Source organism: Martes martes (genome assembly GCF_963455335.1).
Source record: "Martes martes genome assembly, chromosome: 6".
Taxonomy (NCBI): Eukaryota; Metazoa; Chordata; class Mammalia; order Carnivora; family Mustelidae; genus Martes; species Martes martes.
Window position 1 is genome coordinate 55,397,656 of NC_137893.1, and position 26,516 is coordinate 55,424,171.

At 34.6% G+C, this 26,516-nt stretch overlaps 1 protein-coding gene across 3 annotated transcripts in view; it reads right to left on the minus strand.

The window, feature by feature from the left end:
- Window positions 1-12,677: 12,677 nt before the first annotated feature.
- The window catches only part of STXBP5 (syntaxin binding protein 5), a gene marked incomplete at its 5' end in the record, with an annotated part of 170,167 nt that continues 156,328 nt past the window's right edge, over window positions 12,678-26,516 (minus strand). For all 3 annotated transcript variants that reach the window (XM_080806086.1, XM_080806087.1, XM_080806088.1), the window contains 3 exons: window positions 12,678-15,260; window positions 16,993-17,213; window positions 24,759-24,870. In XM_080806086.1, the coding sequence (XP_080662212.1) occupies window positions 15,219-15,260; window positions 16,993-17,213; window positions 24,759-24,870 (375 nt within the window). In that variant the 3' untranslated portion in view covers window positions 12,678-15,218. The remainder of the gene's footprint in view (window positions 15,261-16,992; window positions 17,214-24,758; window positions 24,871-26,516) is intronic.

Sequence of the window (26,516 nt, forward strand, 5' to 3'; positions counted from 1 at the left end):
GTTCACAGATTGTTTATGTTATCAGTTATTAGCGAAGACTTCCAGTCAACAGTGGGCTATGAGTAGGCTATGTTTTAGGGGGGAGTCAAAGGTTATATATGGATTTTCAGCTGCATGGGGGTTGGGGTTCCTAATCCCTGCACTGTTAAAGGGTCATCTGTAAGCTAAGGGCCAGAAAATTAGGGGATGGGGGAATGAAGGGACAAAGATTGAGAGAGAGAGAGAGAGAGAGTGAGAGAGAGAGAGAGTTGATTCCATCTTTGTGCCTCAACATTCAGAATGAATGGTTCCCGCAGTGGGGTAAGCTTCCCTAGCCATACAGACGTAGACCAGAAGTAAGTGGTATCAATAAGCTTCCTTTTTCTTTTTTCTTTCCTCAAGCAGTGACAAGAGAAGTGAGGCAGTAATCATCTTTTGACACAAAGAAAGCATTGACCCTCTGCAACTGAAGAGGATAGTTGGTTCCAGGCAAATGTGAGCTGATGCTGGAATCTTGCCAGATCCATCTACCTGCCTGCTCTGCCCAAGCCTCAGGGAAAGTAACAAGTGCATATGGTCTGAAAGGATCACTGAGGACAATAGCACTTGGTGTCCAGAAGATTTAAAGAAGTCTGGCATGGGGGAAGTGACTTATCTGTATACAGATATGCTTCTATTTAAAGCATTTTTACATATATGATTTGCTTTTTTCTCTCAACATCCATGTAGTAGGAGCCCATTGTTCCTCCTGTTCCAAAAATGAGAACAGCGAGGATGATACCATTTGTGGCTTGCCCAGAACACAAAGCTCCTTCTTCTAATTCTAAGCTCAATGTTCCTTCCCTCTCCCAGTTAAGCAAGACAGAAGAGATCTGAGCTCATCAATAAATAAGATTGCCTTGTGTACATGGCCTCATTGTGGGGTTAGGAACACAGCAAGGAACAATATGGTCCAAACTTCTGCTGTCATGGGGCTTATGTTCTGTTAGAAGAAGCAGGTAAACAAACTAAGAAATGAATAAACAAGATAATTTTGATTGTGGTCCATGTCTGAAGAAATTGAATATGTTCCCTGATAGAGGATGATTTGATAAGGGCAGGAGGAGGGTGGCGCAGGGTGAGGTTATTTTAGACTCTTGAGTTCAGACACCGAATTCAGGAAGGGCCTATTTGAGCAGGAGACCTGAAAGATGAGAAAGGGTGAACCCTGTGAAAAGACAGGAAAGGAATGTTTTGGATGAAGGAACAGCAGGCTCAGAAGCCCTAAAGTGGAAATGAGTTTAGTGTGGTTGAAGAACAAGGGCTACTGGAACAAGAAGAGGCTGGTCTGTAGGGCCTTGTAGACCATGCGGAGATTGGATTTTGCTCTGAGAAATTCTAATCTTAGCTTTGCCACCAACTAGCCCTGTGGCTCTTGGCATATTACTCTGAATTCTTTTGACATCAGGGTTTTCCAAGTGTGAGGTTTGGAATCCTACATTTACATAGCTGCAGAGTGATTTTGTTCCTCTCGCATTAGTTGTAATGACATCTAAATTATGGTTTAAAACATTAGTGTAGTATTAGTTATAATCATAATAACAAGTCAGTTTTATGTATGGAGACAGAACATGAATTTCTTAAGGAGCTATTTTACTACCCAGATTTTAGACACCCAGGATTATGCAAAATTTTTCTCGTCAGCCAAAGTTACCTTATATTATGACCCCCACTCCCAACCTAGAAATTCAAAGTGAATTTAGTCACTTGGGAAGTTGTGGTTTGTTAAAAACGAGGTATCTTTAGCCTAGCACATGATACCCATTTTTATTAGTTTACTTAACTACATTTCTACCTTTCTTTAGATTATAGTATCAAATGAGGATCTTGCTTGTTTCCACATGAAAGTATTTCACAGACTAATGAGAAAGAAAGACAATAAGAGAAATAAGACTAAAATGATTCTCCTGTGGATTATACTGTTCTAGTTTTTCATCTAAAAAGCTAAATTTAAATGTTCTTCTCTGAGAATTAAACAGTGATTATGAAATGGAATGAGTGTCTGATTGCTTACTTCAAACCGTCATATCACTTGACTAGACATCGCATAGATTCCTGCCTCTGACTCACACATTTGACTTGTGTCTTATTAACCATGTAGGAAATCTTATTTAAGTTAAACAGAGTATTAAATATAGATATACAGTACAGAATATAAAGTATTATAGAATTAATAATAAGCTTCCAGAAACCAGTCAGCTTTTCAGAACTGTCAAAACTCGAAAAGCCTTCAAATAGAATGTTAGTGCATTTAAAATAAAGGCAATTTTGTATTTATAAGGAAATTTCAAAGGAGATATCAGCAGCTACTAAACACTGTGGCAGAAATACAGAAGTATTAAAATTTGGATAAAATATGAAATATATAAAGATATATGTGCACGTGGGTTTAGATGAAAGTGTATGCCTATGTATAAATATTATTTATATATGTATATGTACACATAAGCTCTTGGGTAATGTCAAGTTAATAACAAATATTAACACCTCCTACTAAGAGGCAGTATGCCAGAATTATCTCCAGTATCTGGATAAGACCATCTCTTTTCTCAAGGAACTCATGATCAAAGAGACAGATGCATGAACCAGTAACTGAACCCCATTGTGATAAGGATCCAACTAGTGGTATGAGGAAATGTTTATTGCAGCAGAGAGAAGAGAGTAATTAATCATTTCTGGGAGCTTGGAAGGCTTCCAAGAGAAAATGACATTGCAGCTTGGCCATAAAGGATTAGTAGGATTTTTCCAAGCTAAGAAAGACAGGAAGGGTAGTCCAAGCATGAACAGGAGTCCAGAGAATTGACAGCATGTGTTGTTAGGGCAGGAGGTAAATGCAGGCAATGGGTTTGGAACCATAAAGGGTACCAGAATCACGGCATGTAGCAGGTAGATGGTTAGGGAACCATAGCGCCATATTGAAGCATAACAATTCACTATAGGTCATAGGAGGAGCCTTAGGGAAATTTAAAAGGAGAATAGCTTAATTGGAGCTGGGATCGAACATACTAGAGAGGGAGGCGCCTGAAAAGGGAGATGAGTTTGGAGGATAATCAACACCAGGAAGCTGAAGCTGAGGTCACCATAGAGCAGGGAGGACAACAAGAGGCCATGTTGGAGAATCATTTATGAGGTAATAGGACACATGGTTGACCAATTAGATGTGGGTGCTGAGGAAGGGAGTTTAGGTGCTTAATGAATGTGTTGGTGGGATAATGTTGCAATGTTTTATTTTTATTTTTATTTTTTTTAAAGATTTAATTTATTTGACAGAGAGAGAGAGAGATCACAAGTAGGCAGAGAGGCAGGCAGAGAGAAGGGAAGCAGGCTCCCTGCTGAGCAGAGAGCCCGATGCGGGGCTCGATCCCAGGACCCTGAGATCATGACCTGAGCCGAAGGCAGAGGCTTAACCCACTGAGCCACCCAGGCGCCCCTGCTGCAATGTTTTAAATGATATACTTCCTCACCCCACGTATAAAATTCCTGTTTTCCCTTGCTCCTGTGGCAAAGGCACATCACCCTCCTTGTCCTCAAGTTTAGGACTATTCCTGAAGAAACAGAAAGAAAAGTGTCACTGCCACTGGATGTAAACTCCAGGGCTGGGTCTCAGTGTTGTTTGCTTTTCTATTTCCAATATTTGAAAACAGAATCTGACATATCTTAGTGACTAATAAATACCTGTTGAGGTTTTTTTTAAGTCTATGTTTGACTTTCAAAATGGAGTATTTTTAAAAGGTTTATTTATTTTAGAGAGAGAGAGAGAGTGCGCGCACGCAGAAGAGAGGACAGAGGGAGAGGGAGAAAGAGAATCTCAAGCAGACTTCCCACTGAGGACAGAGCCTGACATGGGGCTCGATCTCACCACCTTGAGATCATGACTGGAGCTGAAATCAAGAGTTAGACACTTAACTGACTGCGGCTACCCAGGCACCCCTCAGAATGGAATGTTTGAGCTCATGGTAGAGATAATAGCTGAGGCAGAAAAAAGAAAAAAGAATTTGAGTAAATGACAGCTTGGGGTTAAACCGATGAGCTGAGGACTGGTCAAAACAGGAAGCATGCAGAAAGACTTTCTCTTGTCTGTTCAGAGAAGACAATAATCCTACAGGCTGGAATGGAAAAAAAGACAGGACTCCGAGCCCGACACCCATCAGGGGTCAACTTCAGGGAGGGTAGAGGGATAATAGGACTCTGAAAAGTTTGAGGGTCTAAGAGTTGGGAGGACTGAGGTTCCATTTCCCTTTGGAGTTCAGAGGAGTTGCCCGCCCTGTGATGGCATGATAGCAGACACGCCCAGGTGGCATGGTGTGGCAGAGGTTCTGAGAGAGCCCCCCAAGTGTCCAGCATCCCAGAATGACAATATCTTACCTAAGACTCAGAAGGCGGGGAGAGGACTTAGGGCACTCTTCTTCGTGCATATCTGGGCATCAGTCTACGGGAAGAGAGGGAGAGAGCATACTGAAGTTTTTGGCATCTGAAAGTGTTCAGAGTACGACAGGATTAAAAATTCAAAGGAGTGAATGGCTATGAGAAATGCTTTGGGGCTAGGCATTGGGTTTCCTTAGCATCTTCTGAGAGAGTTGAATAAAGAATGAGATACTTCCAAAATTATTTTTCATCTTGTATTGTATTATGTTGGATTGCATTATGTTGTATTATGCTTCCCGAAACTCCACCTTACCTAAGATAGAGCCATGTGAGTCCCAGCTTCGGGAGCTTTGCATGAATGAGACCTGTGCTTGGGAAAATACTGAAGAGGGAGAGTTTTAGAAGTTCTGTCCTGCACCCCAAGGTGGTTGATCTAGGAATTGCATGTGTTTACAAGTGCAAGTTATTTCTAGCTCTCCTAATAATGGGAAATATTTGAGTGTTTCCTACTATATTTCATCAGTTCTAGATGTAGACCCATTTTCATGTAGTTTACATCTTGAAAGTCAGGATGCCTTATAATCATCTGCATTTTTTTTTAGTGGCACCAATAACGGTATGTTGCTATTAGTGACCCCTTAGTTTAAGAGGAGCTGTACCCATCAGACACGAGGCTGAGTGTTTTCACGTCCTGACTTAATCACTACCATTTGATAGACAAGGAAACTGACGCAAGAAAAGCTTAATAACCTGCTGAAGTTGATTGACACACATAGCGTGGAGCAGGGATTGAAAGCATTCCTTCCTCAGAGCCTGTGCCCGTCTGGACGCCATGCCGCTTCTCAGGCTGGAGAACAGGGGGTCCCTTTACAATGAGGTCCCTCTGCTGAGTTTCACAGCACCCTTAAAACAGGCTTATAAAATGGGCACTGCTTTTATTTGTATTTAATATTTGAGGGAAGTGTTTTAAAAAGATTAGATAACTTAGGGTCATATTGCTGGTACACAGCGGTAAAGGGCTGGAACCCTGGCCTGATCCAGTCTATCTTTTACTGGCTAAGTAGAAACAAAAACAAAGTCTTTCAAAGGTAATATGCTCCATAAAATATCCTAAATTCAGACAATTTTTATATTTTAGATAATCTATCATTGACCTTTGAAAAATATCAACTATGCTATGATTAAACACCAAGAAAGTAATTACTTTCTATACCAGAGAGAAAAAAATTAATTTATAGATTTGTATTTATTTAAGAAAAATGCCAGGCACTGGGATTCCTGTTCTATTTGAAAAGAAACTGCATATTAATTTTAGTAAGATCTTATATCTTCATGATTGTTGGCAATAAATCATCTTGAAGTAACATACCACAAAGAAGAAATTTAGTTGAAACTAAAGATGCTTATTAAATTCAAACACATTTTAATTTCATTGATCCCCATTCATTATTTTATTAAATATATCTGTGGGTTTTATCCTCATTAGAGTGCTTTTAATACTCCCTGATTTGCTGATCCTGATACAAGATTTGCTACTTGTTTTTTATTGCTGAAATATACTTCTGATTCACAAAGCTTCCAAGGGACTAATATTCTTTAGCTAATAAAGCCTTATGTCTGTGGACTAATTTTGTTTTCTAATGAGTTTCAGAGGTTATTCTATTATACCCCTGCAAGTCTGTGAGGTAGGTAAGACCAATATTCAGGCCTTAGTTTTACAAATATGGAAACAGGGAAGTAGAGGCTGAGTGACTCGGTACTAAACTCAAGGATGGAAATACTGGCCTTCGTGCCAAAGTGCTTGTCATTTGAAAGGGGATGTAGATAATGCCACCGTTTAATGAACTTGGAGTAAAATACAAGGTAGTTCTACTTGCCTAACAACTAACCAATAATCACTCCTTGAGTTTTGGTCATCAGCACTAAAGTTTCCCATAGACTGTTAGTAAGGTTATGTCCTATATGTGGATTTTTTTTTTTTAATTTTTTATTTATTTTCAGCGTAACAGTATTCATTGTTTTTTCACCACACCCAGTGCTCCATGCAATCTGTGCCCTCCCTAATACCCACCACCTGGTTCCCCACCCTCCCACCCCGCCCCTTCAAAACCCTCAGGTTGTTTTTCAGAGTCCATAGTCTCTCATGGTTCACCTCCCCTTCCAATTTCCCTCAACTCCCTTCTCCTCTCCATCTACCCTTGTCCTCTATATTATTTGTTATGCTCCACCAATAAGTGAAACCATATGATACTTGACTTTCTCTGTTTGACTTATTTCACTCAGCATAATCTCTTCCATTCCTGTCCATGTTGCTACAAAAGTTGGGTATTCGTCCTTTCTGATGGAGGCATAATACTCCATAGTGTATATGGACCACATCTTCCTTATCCATTCATCCGTTGAAGGGCATCTTGGTTCTTTCCACAGTTTGGCGACCGTGGCCATTGCTGCTATAAACATTGGGGTACAGATGGCCCTTCTTTTCACTACATCTGTATATGTGGATTTTATCAAGAGGAGTTTTTGTTAGGAGAACCACACCATTAAGGTATTAAGATTTGTGAGTTTCAGGCATAAATTTATAAAGGAAAGTCCTATTCTCTTATCCACTCTGACCAGCTGAAGAGCATGGATTAAGTAAAAGGGAACATGAATTTACTAGAGGGATTAATGCAAATACACAAAAAATCCAAACTAGCATTAAGTCAAGACTTCTTTTCTATACTTTCTTATATACATCATGGCATAACATTTATGACCATTTTTTCAGCAGCCCCTCTGAATGTGAACAGCTAGGAAAAACGACTTGTCCTGCTGCTGGTCTTATTCTCCGGCCCAACAGTTCACATGGGAGAAGTTGGGGGAGCATCCCAGGGGTCACCCTGTTGGGAGTGCTTTTAACATTTGTGGGAAGTTTTGTTGTTGTTGTTCTAGTGTGTAACTTTAGGATTTACATATTGAAATCCATTTTTTAAATTAAAACCCACATTCATTTCATATCTTTGGTGTATTAGGACATTATATCAATTTTAAAAGATTACATGTAGAGGCAAATACGAGTTTCATTAGAGCATCGTAAAGGAAACATCCAAAATACCTGTGCTATGAAAGAGAACTTGTTCTATAGCATTACTGTAGATCGGGGCTTTCAAAGTGTGGTCTGGGGATCAGCAGCACCACTATTACTTGGAAACTTGTTAAAAATACAAATTCTTGGGTCCCAATCCAGTCTTAGTAAGAGACTTGGGGGGTGTAGCCTGGCAATCTATGTTTTAACAAAGTTTCTGGAAGATTTTGATATTCAGGTTTGAGAACCCCTGCTTGGACTAATGATTTTTGTAGTCACATTATTATTAAAGGAACATGGAGGGTAACATTTTTTAAAAATGTGGTCTTCTTTTATAGCCATGCATATAATGCATGCTAATGAATTCTTGGACACTTCGGTCTTGAAAGGGAAATCATCTGGTTACACACCCTAGCAAAGTGGCTGGGACTGGACCTGAGGGCTGCCAGCACAGTGACAGAAAATTGCAACAGAAATGTTGCAAGAGAAAGAAAATGAAGACCCTGAGTTTGGTATTTCTCTACTTTCCTTTGCTAGTTAACAACATATTCTGTGGGGCGCCTGGGTGGCTCAGGGGGTTAAAGCCTCTGCCTTCGGCTCAGGTCATGATCCTGGGGTCCTGGGATTGAGCCCCGCATCGGGCTCTCTGCTCAGCAGGGAGCCTGCTTCCTCCTCTCTCTGCCTGCCTCTCTGCCTACTTGTCTGTCAAATAAATAAATAAAATCTTTAAAAAAAAAAACAAACAAAAACCATATTGTGTTACCTGAAACTTTGTTTTTATTAATGAAATGTATATCTTACTATTATGTTGATTTAAAAAGAAATTATTAAAGACTATGTTGCTTTGTTTTCTAAAGTTAAGAATTTTATAATATGACCAAAACTGAGGGTTAGAATTTTGAGTGAACATAGAGTACTGATTTTATGCAGATAAAGTATGAAAAGTAAAATGACTTGAGGTTTTTTCTTCTTTAAAAGATCACGTTTGTACTAAAACTAAAACAAGTACAATGATGTAGCAATGATATTATCCTTAAAGTAATGAAAAATAATCAGAATTTTCCTATAAACTCCTGTGAAGACTTATGTTTCTATAAAACAGTGGATGGCACTATACTATTTACACAGGACACGCCAACTGAGGTTCTCTAAAAGACCACGAACAGAGACATGAAGACAATCTTTAGTTTTTAAAATTATCACTTTATGCCTAGATTTTCTGGAAAAACACTAATTTTTTATAATAAACTAGATCATTCCACTAAACGCTCTGTATAACTTTATAACAAATAGCTTAGAAATACATGTTTTTCTGTTCCATATCCAAGACTTTAATAACTCTCTGAATAAAAATTAATTATAATGAAAATTAGTCTTTTGCAATGTCTGGTTTTCCCTTGTTACAGGCTACTGTAAGCACCTGTTAAAGGCTCAGACAATAAGATGAGACATGACTGCCACCATGTGGACAGTAAAATTATAGATTTCAAAACCAAATAAACCTTCAATTTAATAAGAGAATTACCATATTCTTTACTTGGAAATACAATGGAGACAGTAAGTACTATTTGGTCTTCTTTGAGTTATATTATTCTAAATCCATTAATATGATATTCATTCTTGGTACAAGTAGTTGGACACTACTATTAACTGGCAAAATGCCAGTTATGGAAATTATCTACATCTTGTTCAAGTACTTTCCACAAACCAGCAGCATCTATACTACCTGGGAGCTTGTTAGAAATGAGATCAGACCCCACCTCAAATACCCTGAATCCAAATCTGCCTTTGAACAAGATGCCCAGGGGATTCCATACACTACAGGCCAAGAAGTGTTCATCTACTGTTAAGTTCCTACAATAGGGGGATCTCACCCCACCCAATGCAGGGGACATGACTTTTACCAAAAAACCCACCTAGTTAAGAAAAATAGTTTTTCTTACTTGAATTGACTTTATCTTTGCAAATGTAGAAATCTATTTTAACTATTATTTGCTTATGTTAAACTAATGGGATTAATTCCACAATTCAGAGAAAAAATTAAAACAGATTTTCCAGAAAAAAGGGCTTGTTTAGTTTCAGGAGAGATTAGAGTATTTTATTTTGCCCAATCAGAGCCCTTCAGCATAAAGAGACATTCATATACATATATATGAACATTTTCCAGAAACATTATAATACATTTTTTTAAAATACCAGCTTAAACGGTATTTATTTACAAAAATATTTCATTACCTAATTTTAAACCTTTTGCTGTGATGACATTTTGTAAAGTACAGGAATGCAAAATAACTACAAAGTTTAACACATTTTTAGTGTTTGCAATAGTGCTTTTGTTTTTGTTTAAAATGAAACAGTACACAGAGATTTTTTTTTTTACCATATTTAAAATACATATTCCAGCAATTACCTTTAAGATAGTTACTGGACTGAACAAAATTAAAAAAAAAAAGTGCAGCAACTGAAAACTGCCTGCGGGTTTAAGGTAGACACAAGCTAGAGCTCTATACCAAGCATGCTTGCCCCTGACGTGGACAATGTTAGGAAAACTTATCCTTGCTCTTTTTAATATTGTTTTGGTGATGCATTTACAATGAACCAATAGTATAACTAGAAAGAAATGTTTTTCTGGTTCTAACTATCATGTTAAGCAGAGGTCACACCTAAAGTATCACAGTACCATTTATTTACAAAAAAAATTTAAAAAATTTAAAATATGATTTACTCTTTGCATTGCTTTCTATTGACATATTGAGTCTTTTTTTTTAAACTCGTCACCTTGTCTTCAATTGAAGCAAAGTTCGAACAACACAAAACACTTAGCAAAGTATATTTTAAAAAAATGAAACTCCCAGTCAGAGGATTCCATTGCCATTAGCCTATGTGCATTTTAAATGCCTGAGCCAAACAATCTACAATAAATTAGTACTGACTTATTTACATCTCATACACTATAAAATTTTAAATTAAACTGTGAGCCTCATTCATTGCAAAATACCGGCAAAACTGACATTCATGATTTTTCTGATGTAATAGTAGTGCAATATGCAATAACAAGAGCAATTATATGTAGCTCTGGACTGCTGTACTCAATTTGTAAATGAATTGTGCCAAGTAATTTAAGATTGTATTAGTAACTGAAGAAAGCCATGTTATAACCCTGATAACTGGGAAGTTATTAAAACCATTTAATTCAGCTGAGAAAGGTAAACTAAGGTTTTCCCTTTAATTTTTGTTGTTGTTGTTACAACTATTTTCTGTCCACAGAACTTTGAAAACTTCTGTGGCAGTAATAAGATCATTAATATTCACAGGAAAAATAATCCCCATAGCACTTTACAAGAAATTGATCAGTGATGAAAAGTGTGATTAACAAAAGCTGTAAACAGTATCTTCACATTCATTTTCAAATGAAAAAAAATCATTTGTGGGCATAAATTTCAATCGAAGAGAACAAACACTCTAAAAAGGAAAAGAACAAAAGGAGGACACTTAAGATAGAGAAGTGCTCTTTTTCAAAGTAAATACAGATTAAAAAGTCTAGGAATAGTGATCAAGTATCAAACTGATAAGGAACAAATTCTATAAACTACAAAATAAAAACCTTCATTGACAAAAATACATAAACTCTGTTTTCATTTTTGGAAATTTATTTTTAAAAAAGGTAGAAGAAAATACCTGGAAAACTATCTTAAATATATATATTTCTTAAAACAATAGTTAAGGTAGGCGTCCGACAGCAAGCTGCAGCTAGTGAGAAAAATCTTGCAATTATTGTTGTGGGCATTTTTCCCAAAATAAAATTAATATTTGAAAATGCTCAATAGAGGGTTTCTTTTAAACCATATTAATGATTATCTTTCCTGTCAATGCGTGAAGACTTTTGAATAATGTATGATTCTCTAAAATTAATTGTATCTCGATATGAGATACCAGTATTTCTTAGTATAAGCGTAAAACATAACTTTTGTATGGATAATATACATACTTTATAAGTACTTTGACTTAAACTTAACAAGTTCACCATTTTTAAAATTAAAGAGTACATTTATAAAAATTTCATTTTAAAATTAAAAGTATATTCTCTAGCAGTATGTATAAATATAACATGTTACTGTATGATCTTAAAACAAATCTGAAAGTGTTGCAATAATTTAAGACCTAGAACACTGAAACATACAGCAAATTATTTTACTATTTTTTTCCTTGAAAACTATATAAAGCCCTATTAAAGGTTTTAAGACTATGATCAGTTTAATTGTTAAAGGTGCAGCTAGCAGCATATTCATGATTTTGGTATGTTTTATACATATGTATCATTTGATTTTAACTGAGAAATGTGGATTAAATGATAATAAAAAGTTTTCATTACCTAAAAAAGTGCAGAAAAAATTCAAGTTTAAAGTTCAGTGCTCTTTATTTTGCAAAAACAAATAAACAAAATCCCCGAAGTTAAAATGTAAAATAAATCTTTGCCACAAAAAATTTACCTTTGGATATAGCTTTTCTAATGTCATTGAAAAAATGCCTTCAGCAAAACATATATGGAATCTGGAACTCAGGGTAAAACTCTATACTCTGTGGGGGTCTCCCATCTTCCTTTGCTCAGCTGTCTTCCCTTCACCCCCTGTAACCTAAAAATGTGTAACACTTTCAGACTTGTTTAAAACACTCACATATCTACACAAAAGAACTTCAGAGAAACTTACAATTAAGATCTAAGCAAAAGAAATGCTTCTTTCTTTACTATAATGTACTGTACTTAAATTGTAATATACTACACATAACATAGAAAAATAGCAGCATTTTTTTCACATCCATAAAGAAAGCAAATTAAGAAGTCAATCATAGCTCAGTGATATCTATAACCATTTTGAAAACACATTTTAAACAGAAATGCAAACCCAGGAGATTAAGATGATGCAAAACTTCAAATGGATGTAATATACAGAATTTGTCAGAGTACTAAGATTTCAAATAACTTTCTAAGCAAACACATATGAGTTTAAGTTTGAAGAGTGAACTGGATATGTGGTACATACAGGGAAACAACTTCCTATTGACAAGCTGCTAATTAACAAATACTTTAATGATTTTAGAGCCAAGGACAAATGCAACAAAGAATAATGTCCTCAAATGAGGATATGCAGGAAGCACACACAAATCTTTCATCTTTCTAATATTTTCTATTTTTGACTTTTTTTTTTTTTTTTTTTTGGTTTGTTTTCCTGAAATCCTGGCTTGCTGGTGACTTACTTTTTGCACTTGAAAAGAAAAAAATAAGAGATGTTATCTCTCAAATTACAATAAATTCCCTGGGTTAGTTATTACTGCAGACTGTCTCTTATCTACAGACTGAATCAAGTATAACTCGGAGAAGCTATTTCCTATTCTCAAAAATACTTCAAGCTTTCTAGTTCTAAGTGAGCTTCTAGGTTTGCTGTGCATAATCTGTAGATTAATTTAAAAACAAAATAAAATAACTCAAAATATTGATTTAACATTTTCTTATAAAATCCATCTCAGATAAATGTATCTACTTCTCTATTTGAAAATAATTACAAGATTAGTTCATTTTATATACAACAGGAAAAATGACCATAGAAATAAAGCTGATGTACAATTAACACAAAATAACAGAGCAAATTAAATAATTGGAGCTAACATGCCCTTCCACCTAATGAGGAATCCACCAGTATATTATTTTACTTAATGCTTCTCAACTTCAAATCCTTAACTGTTAATTTTATTGATGACATTCTCAAAACTGTACCTTAAAAAAAGGGCCTACTACTTCCTGTGACAGATCATGGAACAACGGATTTGTTAGATAACATAGGATACAAAATATGCCATCTGTAAACTTCTGACTTTTCACCATATTGCTGACATTAACTAAACAGAAACATGTTATCCATAGGTATTTTCTATAAATTCAAAACCTTTTGAAAATGATTACTTTTAAAATATCTACTTTGGCTCGATCAATTATCACATGTATTTAGTCCCTCCCTAATGATATTCAAATTAAATTTAATGTAAACTTTTGTATCCCATAGTGCACATTATAAAAACGTAAACATAAAAGCTTTATTAATGAAAAGAATAAAGAGGAAAAGATGCATAACAGACTGTGTGAAATTAAGATGTTCTACACATACCTTAAATGATCATATGGAATAGAAAAAGCAACCATCAAGTTTGCTATCAATTTGTGCTCTGTTTATCTCTTAATGAAAAAAGAAAATGTTTTAAACAATTTTTTATAGAAGAAAATATTTAAATTTCATTAAGAGTAAGTATAATGCTTCCATTTTGCTCTTCCTTTGTTGCTTTAAGAACCACCAATAATCATCTCAGATGAGCCTGTGTTATGGTATCACTTACTTCCAGGTCTACCAAGTCATTTCTTCCCTGTCTGCAATGCTGTCCTAGGAACGGATCATTTATTGTTCACTGACAGTCTTGCTTGCATTATACTCCAATACAGAAATAATTTAGTTATCAAAAATGCACATATTTTCCTTTCCTTTTGGCTTTTTAAAACCTCAAAAGGACATGTACAGATTTATAGTATATTTCTACAGAAAATATTTTGTAGGTCATCAGACTAAGACTCTTATATAGATAATTATTGACAACAGATGCTTGTTAATTTTCCATGCGACAGCATGTGCACTAAGATTTAATTGGCTCATCACCTGAGTGTACTGGAACTGTTAGCAAATAAAGGGTATTTTAAAAAGGGAGCTGAGCATTTTACTGAAATAATGAAACATTTTTTTTAGCAATTTTAATTAAATAATGCAAAGGTACATTTGGTTAAACATTTTATAAAAATTCAAGCAAAATTAAAAACTTAGCCAATTTCAACATTTCTACAAATTTAACCAGTAGCTATTTTGGTCAAATCCACCTTTAGCTGAATTAATGAGAACGAGGACAAGGGACATTGAAGTATTCTCCTCACCACAATGGAGGTTTTTCTCACTTTCCACACTGTATAGCCACTACATGGAAACTCCCAGAATGATGAGCAGTTCAGTCATGCTCTACACTTTTCTTTTCAATGAAAAGTGATGTTATCACCTTGTTTTGCTTTTGACAAAATATGGACTAAACACAAGTATACAATAACAAGAATCCAAGAGTAGCCCATACACAAGTCAACTATGTGTATGTTTTTATTATTTAAAGCCCACCATTCAGCTTATCTGTCTAAAGATATGGTAACAAACAGTTTGTTTCTTTTTCACTAATGATACTGATGACCATTCAGTTTAAGGGAGGGAAAGTCCAAGACAGCTGTTTATAATTCAGTCAATGACACAAACATAACTACTTCAGCTTCAGGACTTCTGACTTACTGTCTCTCCCTCAAAGAGGTCAAACACTGATGGCAGATACAACAGCACAAAATCTTTTGGCATATGAAAGTTTAATACAGGAATGATCCAGGAATAGTCCCTGCCAGGTTTCCTCCACATTCCCCTTTGTTTCTTCATTTGTAACAAGTGACCTGCTTAGTTTCCAAACTGTCAACTCATAGCCGGCACATACCACCTACTCCACTTTGAGTGTGTGTGGACACTCCTCAGGTAAAGCCACATGACTGAGGTAAAACAGTGCATGATTGTGCTAGGAAAGAACGGTATCCAGTGACGAACATCCCTTTAATGTTAACTTTCCTAAAGTGAAATCAATAAAATAAAAAAGGAAAATTCCTTTTCCTTCTCGCTGAAGTTGGACTTAGTTGGATTTCTGGCTGTCAGAACTGGTACCACTTCTTATCTTTGTATTTCAACATCATCTAAAGGGGAGAAAACACAGAAAGTGTTTTAAAAATGGCAAAACATTTATGTTATAAATGATTTCTATAATTTTCCAAAACATTCTATTATCCTGAAACATTCTATAGCGTTACTATATTGCTTACTTCATATCAATTTACACTGAAAGCAATAAGAACTGTTCCATTTAGAGAAAAGACCAGAACTATTTAAGAACTATAGCCTAGAAGGTCCTCTTATTTTTTAGAAATGTGACATAATTAAACGTCACTTCAGTATATTCTTTGGTGACCTAAGCTAATACATTACAAATAAGGTAACTTTCAGTTCTCTGATTTGAACTAAAAATAATGGTTAAAAAGCCTGGTGAATGGAAGGCTGACATCAGTACTCTTGCTGCCATCCAAAACTTACTGAGCACTTACTCTGAGATAGGCACTGTATAGCACACCTTCCTTACATGAATTCATTTGGTCCTCACAGCTCTGTGGTTAGAGATTATTATTCTCCTCATCTTATAAATAAAGAGAATAAGGCTTATACGGGATACCAAAGGTAACACAATGGTGAAACTGGGATTTGAGCCCACACTGTCTGATTTAAGAATCCATGGATTTAACCACCTCAATATATTATCTTTACAGACTCTCAAATATGGCTCACAAATATCTTTTGATAGAAGGGAAAAGCTATCAGTCTGAATCTGAGCTCTTTGCTAAATACTTAGAGTGTGTATATTCTGAAATTGGCTGAAATGTTAATTTCACAGTCAGATGCAGGGTTATGCCAACAAAATTCTTGACCAAGGCCACTAGCCTATATCTGAGGTGTGTGTTAGCTTAGTACAAGGACTCACAAGGGATCTCCAAATCTCTTTGAAGCCCTGGACAAATCTCTCTCAGGTCAAGTGACCTCTTTCATGCATTCCAGTGTCAGCATTCTTGAGCAAGGAAATGATGACTTTTGATCGAAAAATTTAGAGAGCTATTACTGATAGATTGGGTACTCAAATGTAAAAATAACCCTAATACGGTTCCTTCAGATAATAAACTAAAAATGTCCTCAAGGACTAGGCTAGGAACTAAGTGTGTGAAGTAACCCAGTGTAAGGCATCACAGAGTGGCAGACCTCTGTGTCAAAATGAAGATCTATATTCTACCTAACGGCCTTTAAGGTCATTTTCTAAGGTGTTACTATGCTGGCGAATAAAGTATACTTATAAGGCCAGCTAGGGATCCCTTTTTTACAGCATTCATTTCTAAGGTCCCATGATTTCCAAAGTCATCAGGATAAATCTGTTGCAAAAATGCATCTCATTCACCCTCTGTGTGAACTAGTCTACAGATAGATTTAGTATTGTTTATTTAAATAAAAATATTTGTCAATTTTAGTTATATAGATCAACCTAAACAATGAAGAGAGGCAAACTATTTTCTTTTTTAGAAGTTAGTAGTAAAATCAGAGGCCTCTGCATTCCCTAAAAACAGCTGCAAAATCATTGACTTTGTTTACAAAAAGCCTGAAGGTGAGCAGCTTCCTTCATAATTCATAAACTTCAGTAAGAGACCAAAGGCTACTGAAACATATTCTTGTCATAGCTCCCTCTGGTGGCAAAAATCAGGAATTTGCAATTGTACAGAGGATAAATGAAAGTCCTTGTGTAGAAATATAATAGCTATTAAAAAAAAACAACAATTTTCATACTTGCTTTACCGAGGTTATTTTGTTTAAATATTTGTTTGATAGACATACCTCATGTGCATGTTTAGAAAATGAATCTGCACTGGACAACATAGCTGCAGTTCTTTCTTCCAGGTCACCAAGTTTCTGCCCTCTTTCATCTAGTGCCAACCTGGCTCGTGCTAATTCACCAACGACTCCAGATGCTGCTCCTTTCACGCCTTCAATGCCGCCAGGGCCAGGGATATGCTGTGCAAGACTTCTTGAGGCCTTTCCTGAGGATGATTCTCCAACTGAACAGATTTGATAAGTGAAAGAGAAATTCAAATGAAAATTTTAATATAAAAATCCTACTATATAACATTAAAACACAATTTTTAGGTGCAGTAACAATGTAATTGAAATATTTATATATTTCACTTCATAATGTTTTTATAGGATTTTAATAACTTTTAGATAGTTTTTTAAATATGCAAAACCAGAATGTATACTAATTTTCTACTCTATATTAGTTTATGTAATAAAATTTGTGTAAAAAAGGGACTAGTGATAATTTGTCACAATGAATGATGGACATAATGAAACCAGTTTACATAATTGTAAAAAATTACTATTAGGTCTGGAAAAAATTAAAGATAAATTAAATGTACAGATTTGATTTAGTTTATTTATTCCATGCTTTCTCATACTTTAAATACTAAGCTTAAGCTTAGAAGAAAAATGAAGAATTTATTCATTATTCTATTTCAGTATCCATATGCTACATCCCCTTCTTTCCATTTATCTTGTCATTTACAAATAGACCAAATTTTTCCTTCAAAAGATCTCAGAAATTCACTCCTTCCTTTCCCTACATAATCCAGACCTTGATTACCTAATACCTATATTACTGCAAGTCTTAAATTCTGTTAAAGAATGAGGTCAGATTTTTCCTCTTCCCTCAGCATATATTTTTCTTTAGAAACATAATTCACATACCATAAATTTGTCCCTGAACACTTCAGCAACTTTTAGTTTATTCAGAAAGTTGTGCAACCATCATCACTAATTCCTGAGCATTTTCTTCAAAAACAAAAACAAGAACAGAAGCCCTATACTAATTATTAGCAGTCACTTCCCATCCCTCCCTTCTCAGTCCTTGTCAATCAATAATCTACTCTGTTTTTATAAGTTCTATTCTGAACATTTCATATAAATGGATTCATACAATATGGGTCTTTGCGTCTGGCTTCTTTCACTTAATGTTGCCAAGGTTCAACCATGTTGTAGCATGCATCAGCACCTCATTCTTCCTGATCACTGAGTAATAGTCCATTGTATGGAGATAAGACATTCTGTTTATCAGTTCATGAGCTGATGGACATTTGAGTTGTTTCTACTTTCTGGCTGTTATGAATAATGCTGCTATGAACATTTGTACAAGTTTTTGTGTGAATATGTGTTTTCAGTTCTCTTGGGTATATACTTGGGAATGGAATTGATGAGTCCCGTGATAACTTTATGTTTATTTTTTTGAGGAACTGCCAGTTTTCCAAGAGGGTCTGTCATTTTTACATTTCCACCAGCAATGTAGGAGTTCCAATTTCTCTACATTCTTGCTAACATCTTTTTGATTATAGCCATTCTAGTGTGAAGTGATATTTGATTTGTGCTTCCCTAATGAGAAACGATTTTGTACATCCTTTTATATGTTTATTGGCCATTTGTATATTTTGTCTGGAATACTGTCTACTCAAACCTTTGCCACTTAAAAACTGGGCTATTTGTCTTTTTATTGTTAAGTTGTAAGAATTCTTCATATATTTTGAATATTGGACTTTTATCAGATTTCAGATGTATCAGATATAAGATTTATAATATTTTAGCACAATCTGTGGTTTGTCTTGTCACTTTCTTGAGAGTGTTGATTTTTAATTTTAATGAAATTCAATTTATCTGTTTTTCCTTTGGTTGCTTATGACTTCAGTGTCATACCTAAAAAATCACTGCCTAATTTCAGGTCACAGAGATTTATATCTATGTTTTCTTCTATGGCTTTTACAGTTTTAGCTCTTACATTAAGGTCTTTGATCCATTTTGAGTTAATTTTTGTGAATGGTGGGAGGGAGGAATCAACTTCGTTCTTCTGCATGTGGATATCCAGTTGTCCCAACACCATCTGTTGAAAAGACCATCCTTTTACCTTCGAATTTTCTTGGCATCCTTGTAGAAAATCAATTAACCATAAATGTATGGACTTATTTCTGGATTCTCAGTTCTATTCCATTGGTCTGTGCACCTCTCCTTATGCCAGTACTGCACTATCTTGATAATTATAGTTTTGCAGTAACCTCAGAAATTGAAAGATGTTGAGTTCTCTGTCATTTATCTTCTTTAAAAAATTTTTTGTGTATATGTGGCTATTTTGGATCCTTTCCATTTCCATAAAAATGTTAGGAGCATTCTTTCTTCAAAAAAAAAAAAAAAAGAGCTGGTATTTTGACAGGGATTGTGTTGAATGCATAGATCAACTTGGGGACCATGGCCATCTTCCCGCTATTTAAACTTCCAACCCATAAACACAGGATATCAATCCATTTCTCTATGACTTAATATCTTTAAATGATGTTTTGAAGTTTTTAGTTCATTTTACACTTCTTTTGTTAAATTATTCCCAAGTATTTTATCTTTTTGATGCTATTATAAATGGAACTATTTTCTTAATTTAATATTTGATTTGTTCATTGCTAGTACATAGAAGAAATAAAATTGATTATTTATATTGATTTTGTATCCTGCAATCTTGCTGAACTTGTTACTTGTTTGTTTGGTTTTTTTTTGGTGTGGCTTCCTTAAAATTGTCTATTTGCAAGATTATGTCATCTGCAAATACAGATTTTTCTTCTTCCATTCCAATCTGGATGCCCTTCAGTTCCTTTTCTTGCCTAATTGTCTTAGTTTAAACTTCTAATATGAGGCTAAATAGAAGAGGTAAGACATTTTGAATTTCCATCTGAAGGTTACCATCAGTTTAAAATTTGGGGGGGAAGGTGATTTTGAGAAGGTCTTCATTTAGTGTATATCTGTGAATGCAGAAATCAGTTTTGGGAGAATTGTTGCCTTTTACTGAATCTTCTACTGCATGAACATGATATATTTCTTTTACTTGGGTCTTTAACTTCTGTCAACAAAGTTATATAATTACCTGTTTTCCCCACAGAGTCCTAAACATCTGTTAAGATTTATTTCTAAGTATCTGACTTCTTTTGTTTGTTTTGATATGATTGTGGTAGACAGAATAATGTCCCCCACTCCTCTAAAAGATGATCTTACTCTAATTCCTGGAGCCTGTGATTATGTTACCTCACACAGGAAACGAAATGCTGCAGATGTGATTAAGTTAAGGAGCTGGAGACAGACCATCCAGGTAAACCCATTGTAATCACAAGCAAAGAGCTCTTTCCAGCTATGGGGAGAGAGAGATAGGGCTTCAGAAAAATAGATTCAACAAGTTGCTGGCTTTGATACTTTAAGTAGGGCAGTTACATTCTTTATCTTTCTTCATTCCTGATAGTGTTCACTTATGCCTTCCTTTCTTCTTCCTTTCCTTTTTTTTTTTTTTTGCTCAGTTTCACCAAAGATTTATCAATTTTATTAAGTTTTTAAAGAATCAACTTTTGGTTTTGTTGATTTTTTTTTCAATTTTGTATTTGCTTACTAAGTCATTACTATCTTATTACCTTCTATTTTCTTTGGTTTATTTTGCAGTGTTTTCTACCTTTTAGAGACGGATGTTCAGTTCACTCATTTTCACATTTTCTTTTCAAGTAATATTATATATATATTTAAGGCTATAAATGTCACTACTACTTTAGATGCATACCAATGGTTATCAGTTCTTTGACACATGGGTTATTAAAAAAAGTTTATTTCTTAATTTTTGAATATGGGGATTTAAAATTAGCTTTGTTATTAATTATAAGCATAACTGCATTGTGATTAGATCACAAATGCTTAATTGATTTTAATCCCTTGAAATTTTGTTTTTTAAAAATCACTTAATATATGGTTAACTTAAACCCCAACTTTTTAAAATGCCAAGTTTCAAATATACAGGAAAGTAAAAGAACTATATCATAAACATTCATACACTCATTATCTAATTTTGGTAATAGATAACATTTTTTGCTATGTGAGTGTCTTCAGGTAAAATTTTTAAATAAAATATTCAAAATTCATTATAGACATGACATCTTACTCCAAAATAATTCAATATACATCTATAATTTCCCTACAAATATATATATATATATATTTCTTTTTAAAGATTTTATTTATTTATTTGACAGAGATCACAAGTAGGCAGAGAGGCAGGCAGAGAGAGAGAGAGAGGAGGAAGCAGGCTCCCTGCTGAGCAGACAGCCCGATGCGGGGCTCCATCCCAGGACCCTGAGATCATGACCTGAGCCAAAGGCAGAGGCTTTGACCCACTGAGTCACCCAGGCGTGCCCCTACAAATATATTTTATGAACATCCTGTGTATGTTTCATTAGGTTTAAGTTCATTAATTGTGTTGTTCATGTCTTCTGTATCTTTTACTAGAAGACACTGTTGTCTGCTTTTATATCTCAATCAAGGGGCATATTAGCAGTTCCCTGCTATGATTGGGAAATGGTCTCTTCTAGTAGTCATGTCATTGTTTCTTTATGTATTTTGAAGTGAAAATATAAGGTGTATTCAATAAAGCCTTAATGTTTACATTTTGATATTAATACAGCTAAACCAGCTGAGTCTTCATTTGTGCTCATGTTTTTCTTTTAAATTTAAATATCTGTATTAAATATGTCTGCTGTAAACAAAGTATATTTCTTTCTTCTTAAGGTCAGTTGGATAACCTTTGCCTTTTAAATGGGACATAATTACTATGGTTATTTATATTTAAGTCTACAGTCCCTTATGTGCTTTCTATTTATCTCACCTGTTTTGTGTTCTTTCTCTCCACCTTTCTTGCCTTATTTTGGAAGGATTGTGATTTTCCTGCTATTCACCTGGAAGTTATGTACTAGGTTGTAGAGGTCACCCTTAGAAATTTTCACATGCATCCTTATTAATGCTGCTAGATATTTTTAAAAAGACTCTCAAAGAATGTATGATCTCATTTCACTTTAAATTCATTACCCTTTGTGACTCCCTTGATTTTATGTGTTTTGGGTCACAGTTTATTTATATGTGTATACACATACTACAAGATTTTGCTTTACAGTTCATAAATATTATATTTATGCATGCACCTGCTACTTTCTTTCTAGAACATTGTTTCTTACAGCTCTGACATTCCATGAAGGATTATTTTCCCTCTACGTGAAGTACAGCTTTTAGAGTTCCCTTTAGTGTGGTGGCAAGTTGTTTAAAAGTCTCATTCCTGAAGTATATTTTCTATCTTTGACTGTTGAGAAGTCAGTCTATTGCTTGTTAAAAAATACCTCATTTTCTTCTAGTCACCTTGAAGATTTTCTTTTCGTCTTTGATATACTCTATTTTCATTTAACATATCTAGCTTTGACTTTTTTTTTCTTAAAGATTTTATTTATTTATTTGACAGACAGAGATCACAAATAGGCAGAGAGGCAGGCAGAGAGAGAGAGGGGGAAGCAGGCTCCCCGCTGAGCAGAGAGCCTGATGCGGGGCTCGATCCCAGGACCCTGGGATCATGACCTGAGCCAAAGGCAGAGGCTTAACCCACTGAGCCACCTAGGCGCCCCTAGCTTTGACTTTTTAAGATTTATTTATTTATCTGAGAGAGAGAGAAAAAGAGAGAGAGATAGTTGAGGGGGCAGAGAGAGAGAGAAAGAGAATCCCAAGCAGATTCCATGCTGAGCCCAAAGCAGGAGACAATTCCATGAATATGGTATCATGACCTGAGCCAAAACCAAAAGTCAGACACTTAACCGACTAAGCCACCCAGGCACCCCTCTAGCTGTGAATTAAAAAAATATATATACTCTTGGAATTCATTAGGTTTCCCTCAATATGTGAATTAGTATCTTCTATCAATTCTGAAAAATTTCCAGTCATGTATGTTTACATATTGATGCTTCTTTACATGCTTTCCTATTTCTTTCTTGAGAAGTCTAACATATGTTAGATCTTCTCACTGCAACTTCTATTTATCTTCTTTGTATTTTACATCTTTTTTGTTTCTCTGTACTACATTCTAGATGGTCTATTTTGACTATCTTCAAGCTATATAATTTTCTCTTCAGTTGTGTCTCATTTGTGGTTAAATTTATCCACTCAGATTTTAATTTTGTTTTTTTAATCTTTCAGTTCCAGAACTTCATTTTAGTTTTTACATATTTGTTGGTATTGATTTTTAGAGTTTTCAGCTATCTGACAAAATGTTCAGACATGGTGAATGTGAACATACAATATGCATAACTATTTTACAGTTTATGTCTGATAATTCTAATATCTGAAGTACCTGTGATTTGCTTCTGCCTTTTTTGTTTCATTGTTCATGGTGTTGATTACTAGTGTTCATGGTTAACTTTGATGACATAGTTGAAAAATTATTTCTACAAATAATTTGAGGACTTGGAATATGTTATCTTCCTTTAGAACACATTTTCAATTGCTTCTGCCAGGTGCTAGGGACTTGAACAGTCTGTAAAAATACTTAACTAAGGTTGAAAGCTTTCTGGGACATTCAGATAATTTAAAGCTGAGCTCAGTCTGTGTGTGTGAGGGCTGACTGATTTCCAGTTCACCTTTACTCGTAAATGTCCTTTCAAAGAGGAGAAGTTGTTTAACAAGATCCCTACGCTTGCTCCTTGTAGGAGCCCTCCTTGCTAGTATGAACACAGTTTAGTATCTCAGGTTCCCACTTCAGATTAGCAAAGTATTCCAGGGTCAAAGTGGCCTCAGTCTGCCAGACTCAGCACTCTGGGTTCTTATCCTTCCCCATATCCTTACTATACTGTTAGCTCTTTGATGTTTTTAAGAACTAAAAAAAAAAAAAAAAATTTTAAATTTTGTGTAACTTTATCAATTATCTTTGGTGAGAATGTTATTCCAAATTATCAGTCCCCCATAACTTAAACAACAGTCTTCATTTTTCAAAATGAATTAAAACTGACTGATCCTTAGTACCAAGATGATTGATCGATAATCTGGGTAAATTTTGAAAATTAAATTGCATTGCACTGCTACTTACTGATATTTAATCTTACAGTTTTTCTAATTAGTCATTCAAACACAAAAGGAAAATTCTATAGTATTTTAGCAAAACAGAAAGAGAATAAAAAGAAAAAAAATTAAGGACATAACAGCTCCTATTTGAAAGAAGTGTCAAACAGTCATTGACTTATTATTAGTTCATTCAAGGACCAATTTCTACTCTGTGCCAATTATGCAGAAGGCAGTAAATGAACAAGACTTTGCTATTTTAAATAATCTTCTAGTGCAATGATAATAGTTCTGGAGGTATTGTAAAATGAATGTTTAGGTTAAAAACTTTTTCAAAGTTAAGGTCATCAATTAAAGTAAATTATAGAATTGAAATAATAAGAATCACATTTGATGAAAATAAAATACTTTGTAAGCTATTCATTTAAAGTTATGAATACTCCTTTTTAACCACCTAAAGCTATTCTCCTCTTGGTTCCCTGAGTAAAATATTCCCCCGACTTGGGTTAAAATGACACAAAAAACCTTTTATATATTTTTGCTAAAAACATGGATATGGTAATTGTGACAAAGAGGAAAAAGGTGTACATAATTTATACATATAAGAAGAATTTAAATGCTTTGAATGTTTCAAATTTACAGATACAGTATCTGAATTAAATAAATCAACTTACACAGTTCTTCTCTATCAAGAGATTGTGCACCACCTCCAAATAAGCCTTTAAAGAATCCCCTGTTTGGTGCTTCAGGTGTTTCTAGAGGAGTGAAGAGTTCACCCAACATCTCCTTTAAAATCAAAACAAATTGTAATTGGTAAAGTTACAGGGAAACTAAACTATAATTCACAAAACCATCACTGTAAACTCTAATTTAAGCTTATAACATTACCTGTTGATGTCACAGACAATGAGCCCATTTCAAATGACTAGATCCAGCACCTACTGACTTAATGAAACAGTTAAGACTAAATTGACTAAAACTAACTTGCTGTTTGCTACTTTGGCTAGATTATTTTCCTTACATTTCAAGCAAAAATTATATTCTTGCTTAATCTTAAGAAAATTCCAATCAGTATGACAAAATTTTCCCATAATTCCTAACATCAAAAATTGATAACTGGATTAAAACTTAGGTCCTCCTACATTAGAAAGAAGAAAAGCTACTTTAGTGTAATGATGGTGATACACAGTTCTGGAATTATCACTTTCAGCTGAGTCAGAAAACTAGTAATTTAGAAAGACACATCAACTTCTTTTTTCGTAAACATAGCCTAGGAAGAGAATTATGCCAACACACACCTGGGATTCCAGAAATTCGGCAGGGAGATAGGAAGGATTCTTTCTCTATTGTCTGAAATTATCATTCTTTAGAGCACAGAAATGGTAAAACTAACTCAGGAGACAGTAAAGGTTGCTGACATGTTATTGACTTTGTAAATTATACATAGAGAGGGAAGAGGAGTTTCTTTAAGAGAAGAATGGTAGCACCATTATTTATAAGGCAGGTCTGGGAAGCTTTAGAATCAAAGTAAAAGTATAGTGTGGCTTTGGGATTGCATTTTTGCCCACTTAAGAGTAGTAGCTATGATACAAAAGCTATATTTTGGTAGCTATGATACAAAAGACAAGTACATTATTGGTTCTGTATAGGTGTTCTGCTGTATTTGGTTTTACATTATTATAGTTAAAGATGAAGCATGTATTTTTTAGTTTCTTCCTTAGGGCTGGGCTAAGAAAATTAATTAAGGATGTTCAAAGATTTTACTTTAAAGTTATTCATATTAATGTTGTTTCTCCAACCAGATTATAAATGGGAAGACATAATTGTTAATACAATATAAACAAGAGCTTCATTTATAATGAAGTGAATTGAAGCCTGTACATTTTTTTTTCCTCTGAAATTCTACAAAGTGGAACAAAACTAGAATGAAAAATCTCCTGAAAGTGGAAGATTGTCTAGACCCTCCCCCTGCATTTCAGAAATATACAGGAAAGATGCACACAAAAGGGACTATTGTTTCTACAAAAGACTTTAATTAAAAAGAAAAGATGGTACTGATTAAGTAAGCGTGGTTATTTAGATATGTCAAATATCAGTTTAGCATGAGATTATTTTTACATATATTTTAAAAGCCTAAAAGTTTACAAGAAAGTAGGTTAGTATCAGTGAGATAGAAAATACAGGGAAGTCTAGCAGGCAAAGGAGACGTGTTCAAAAAATATAGTCGCCAAAGGCCCTGTTGATGTTTGCTTCTGGTTTTTCATCTTTGTTTAGGAAAACTTTTGTCCAGTTTATTTATTGTTCTTTTTCATTCTTAAAGTATAACACACAATGTTATATTAATTTTGGGTGTATAACATAATGATTCAAAAATTCTATACATTACTCAGTATTCATCACAATAAACATAACTGCTGTCTGTCACAATAAAA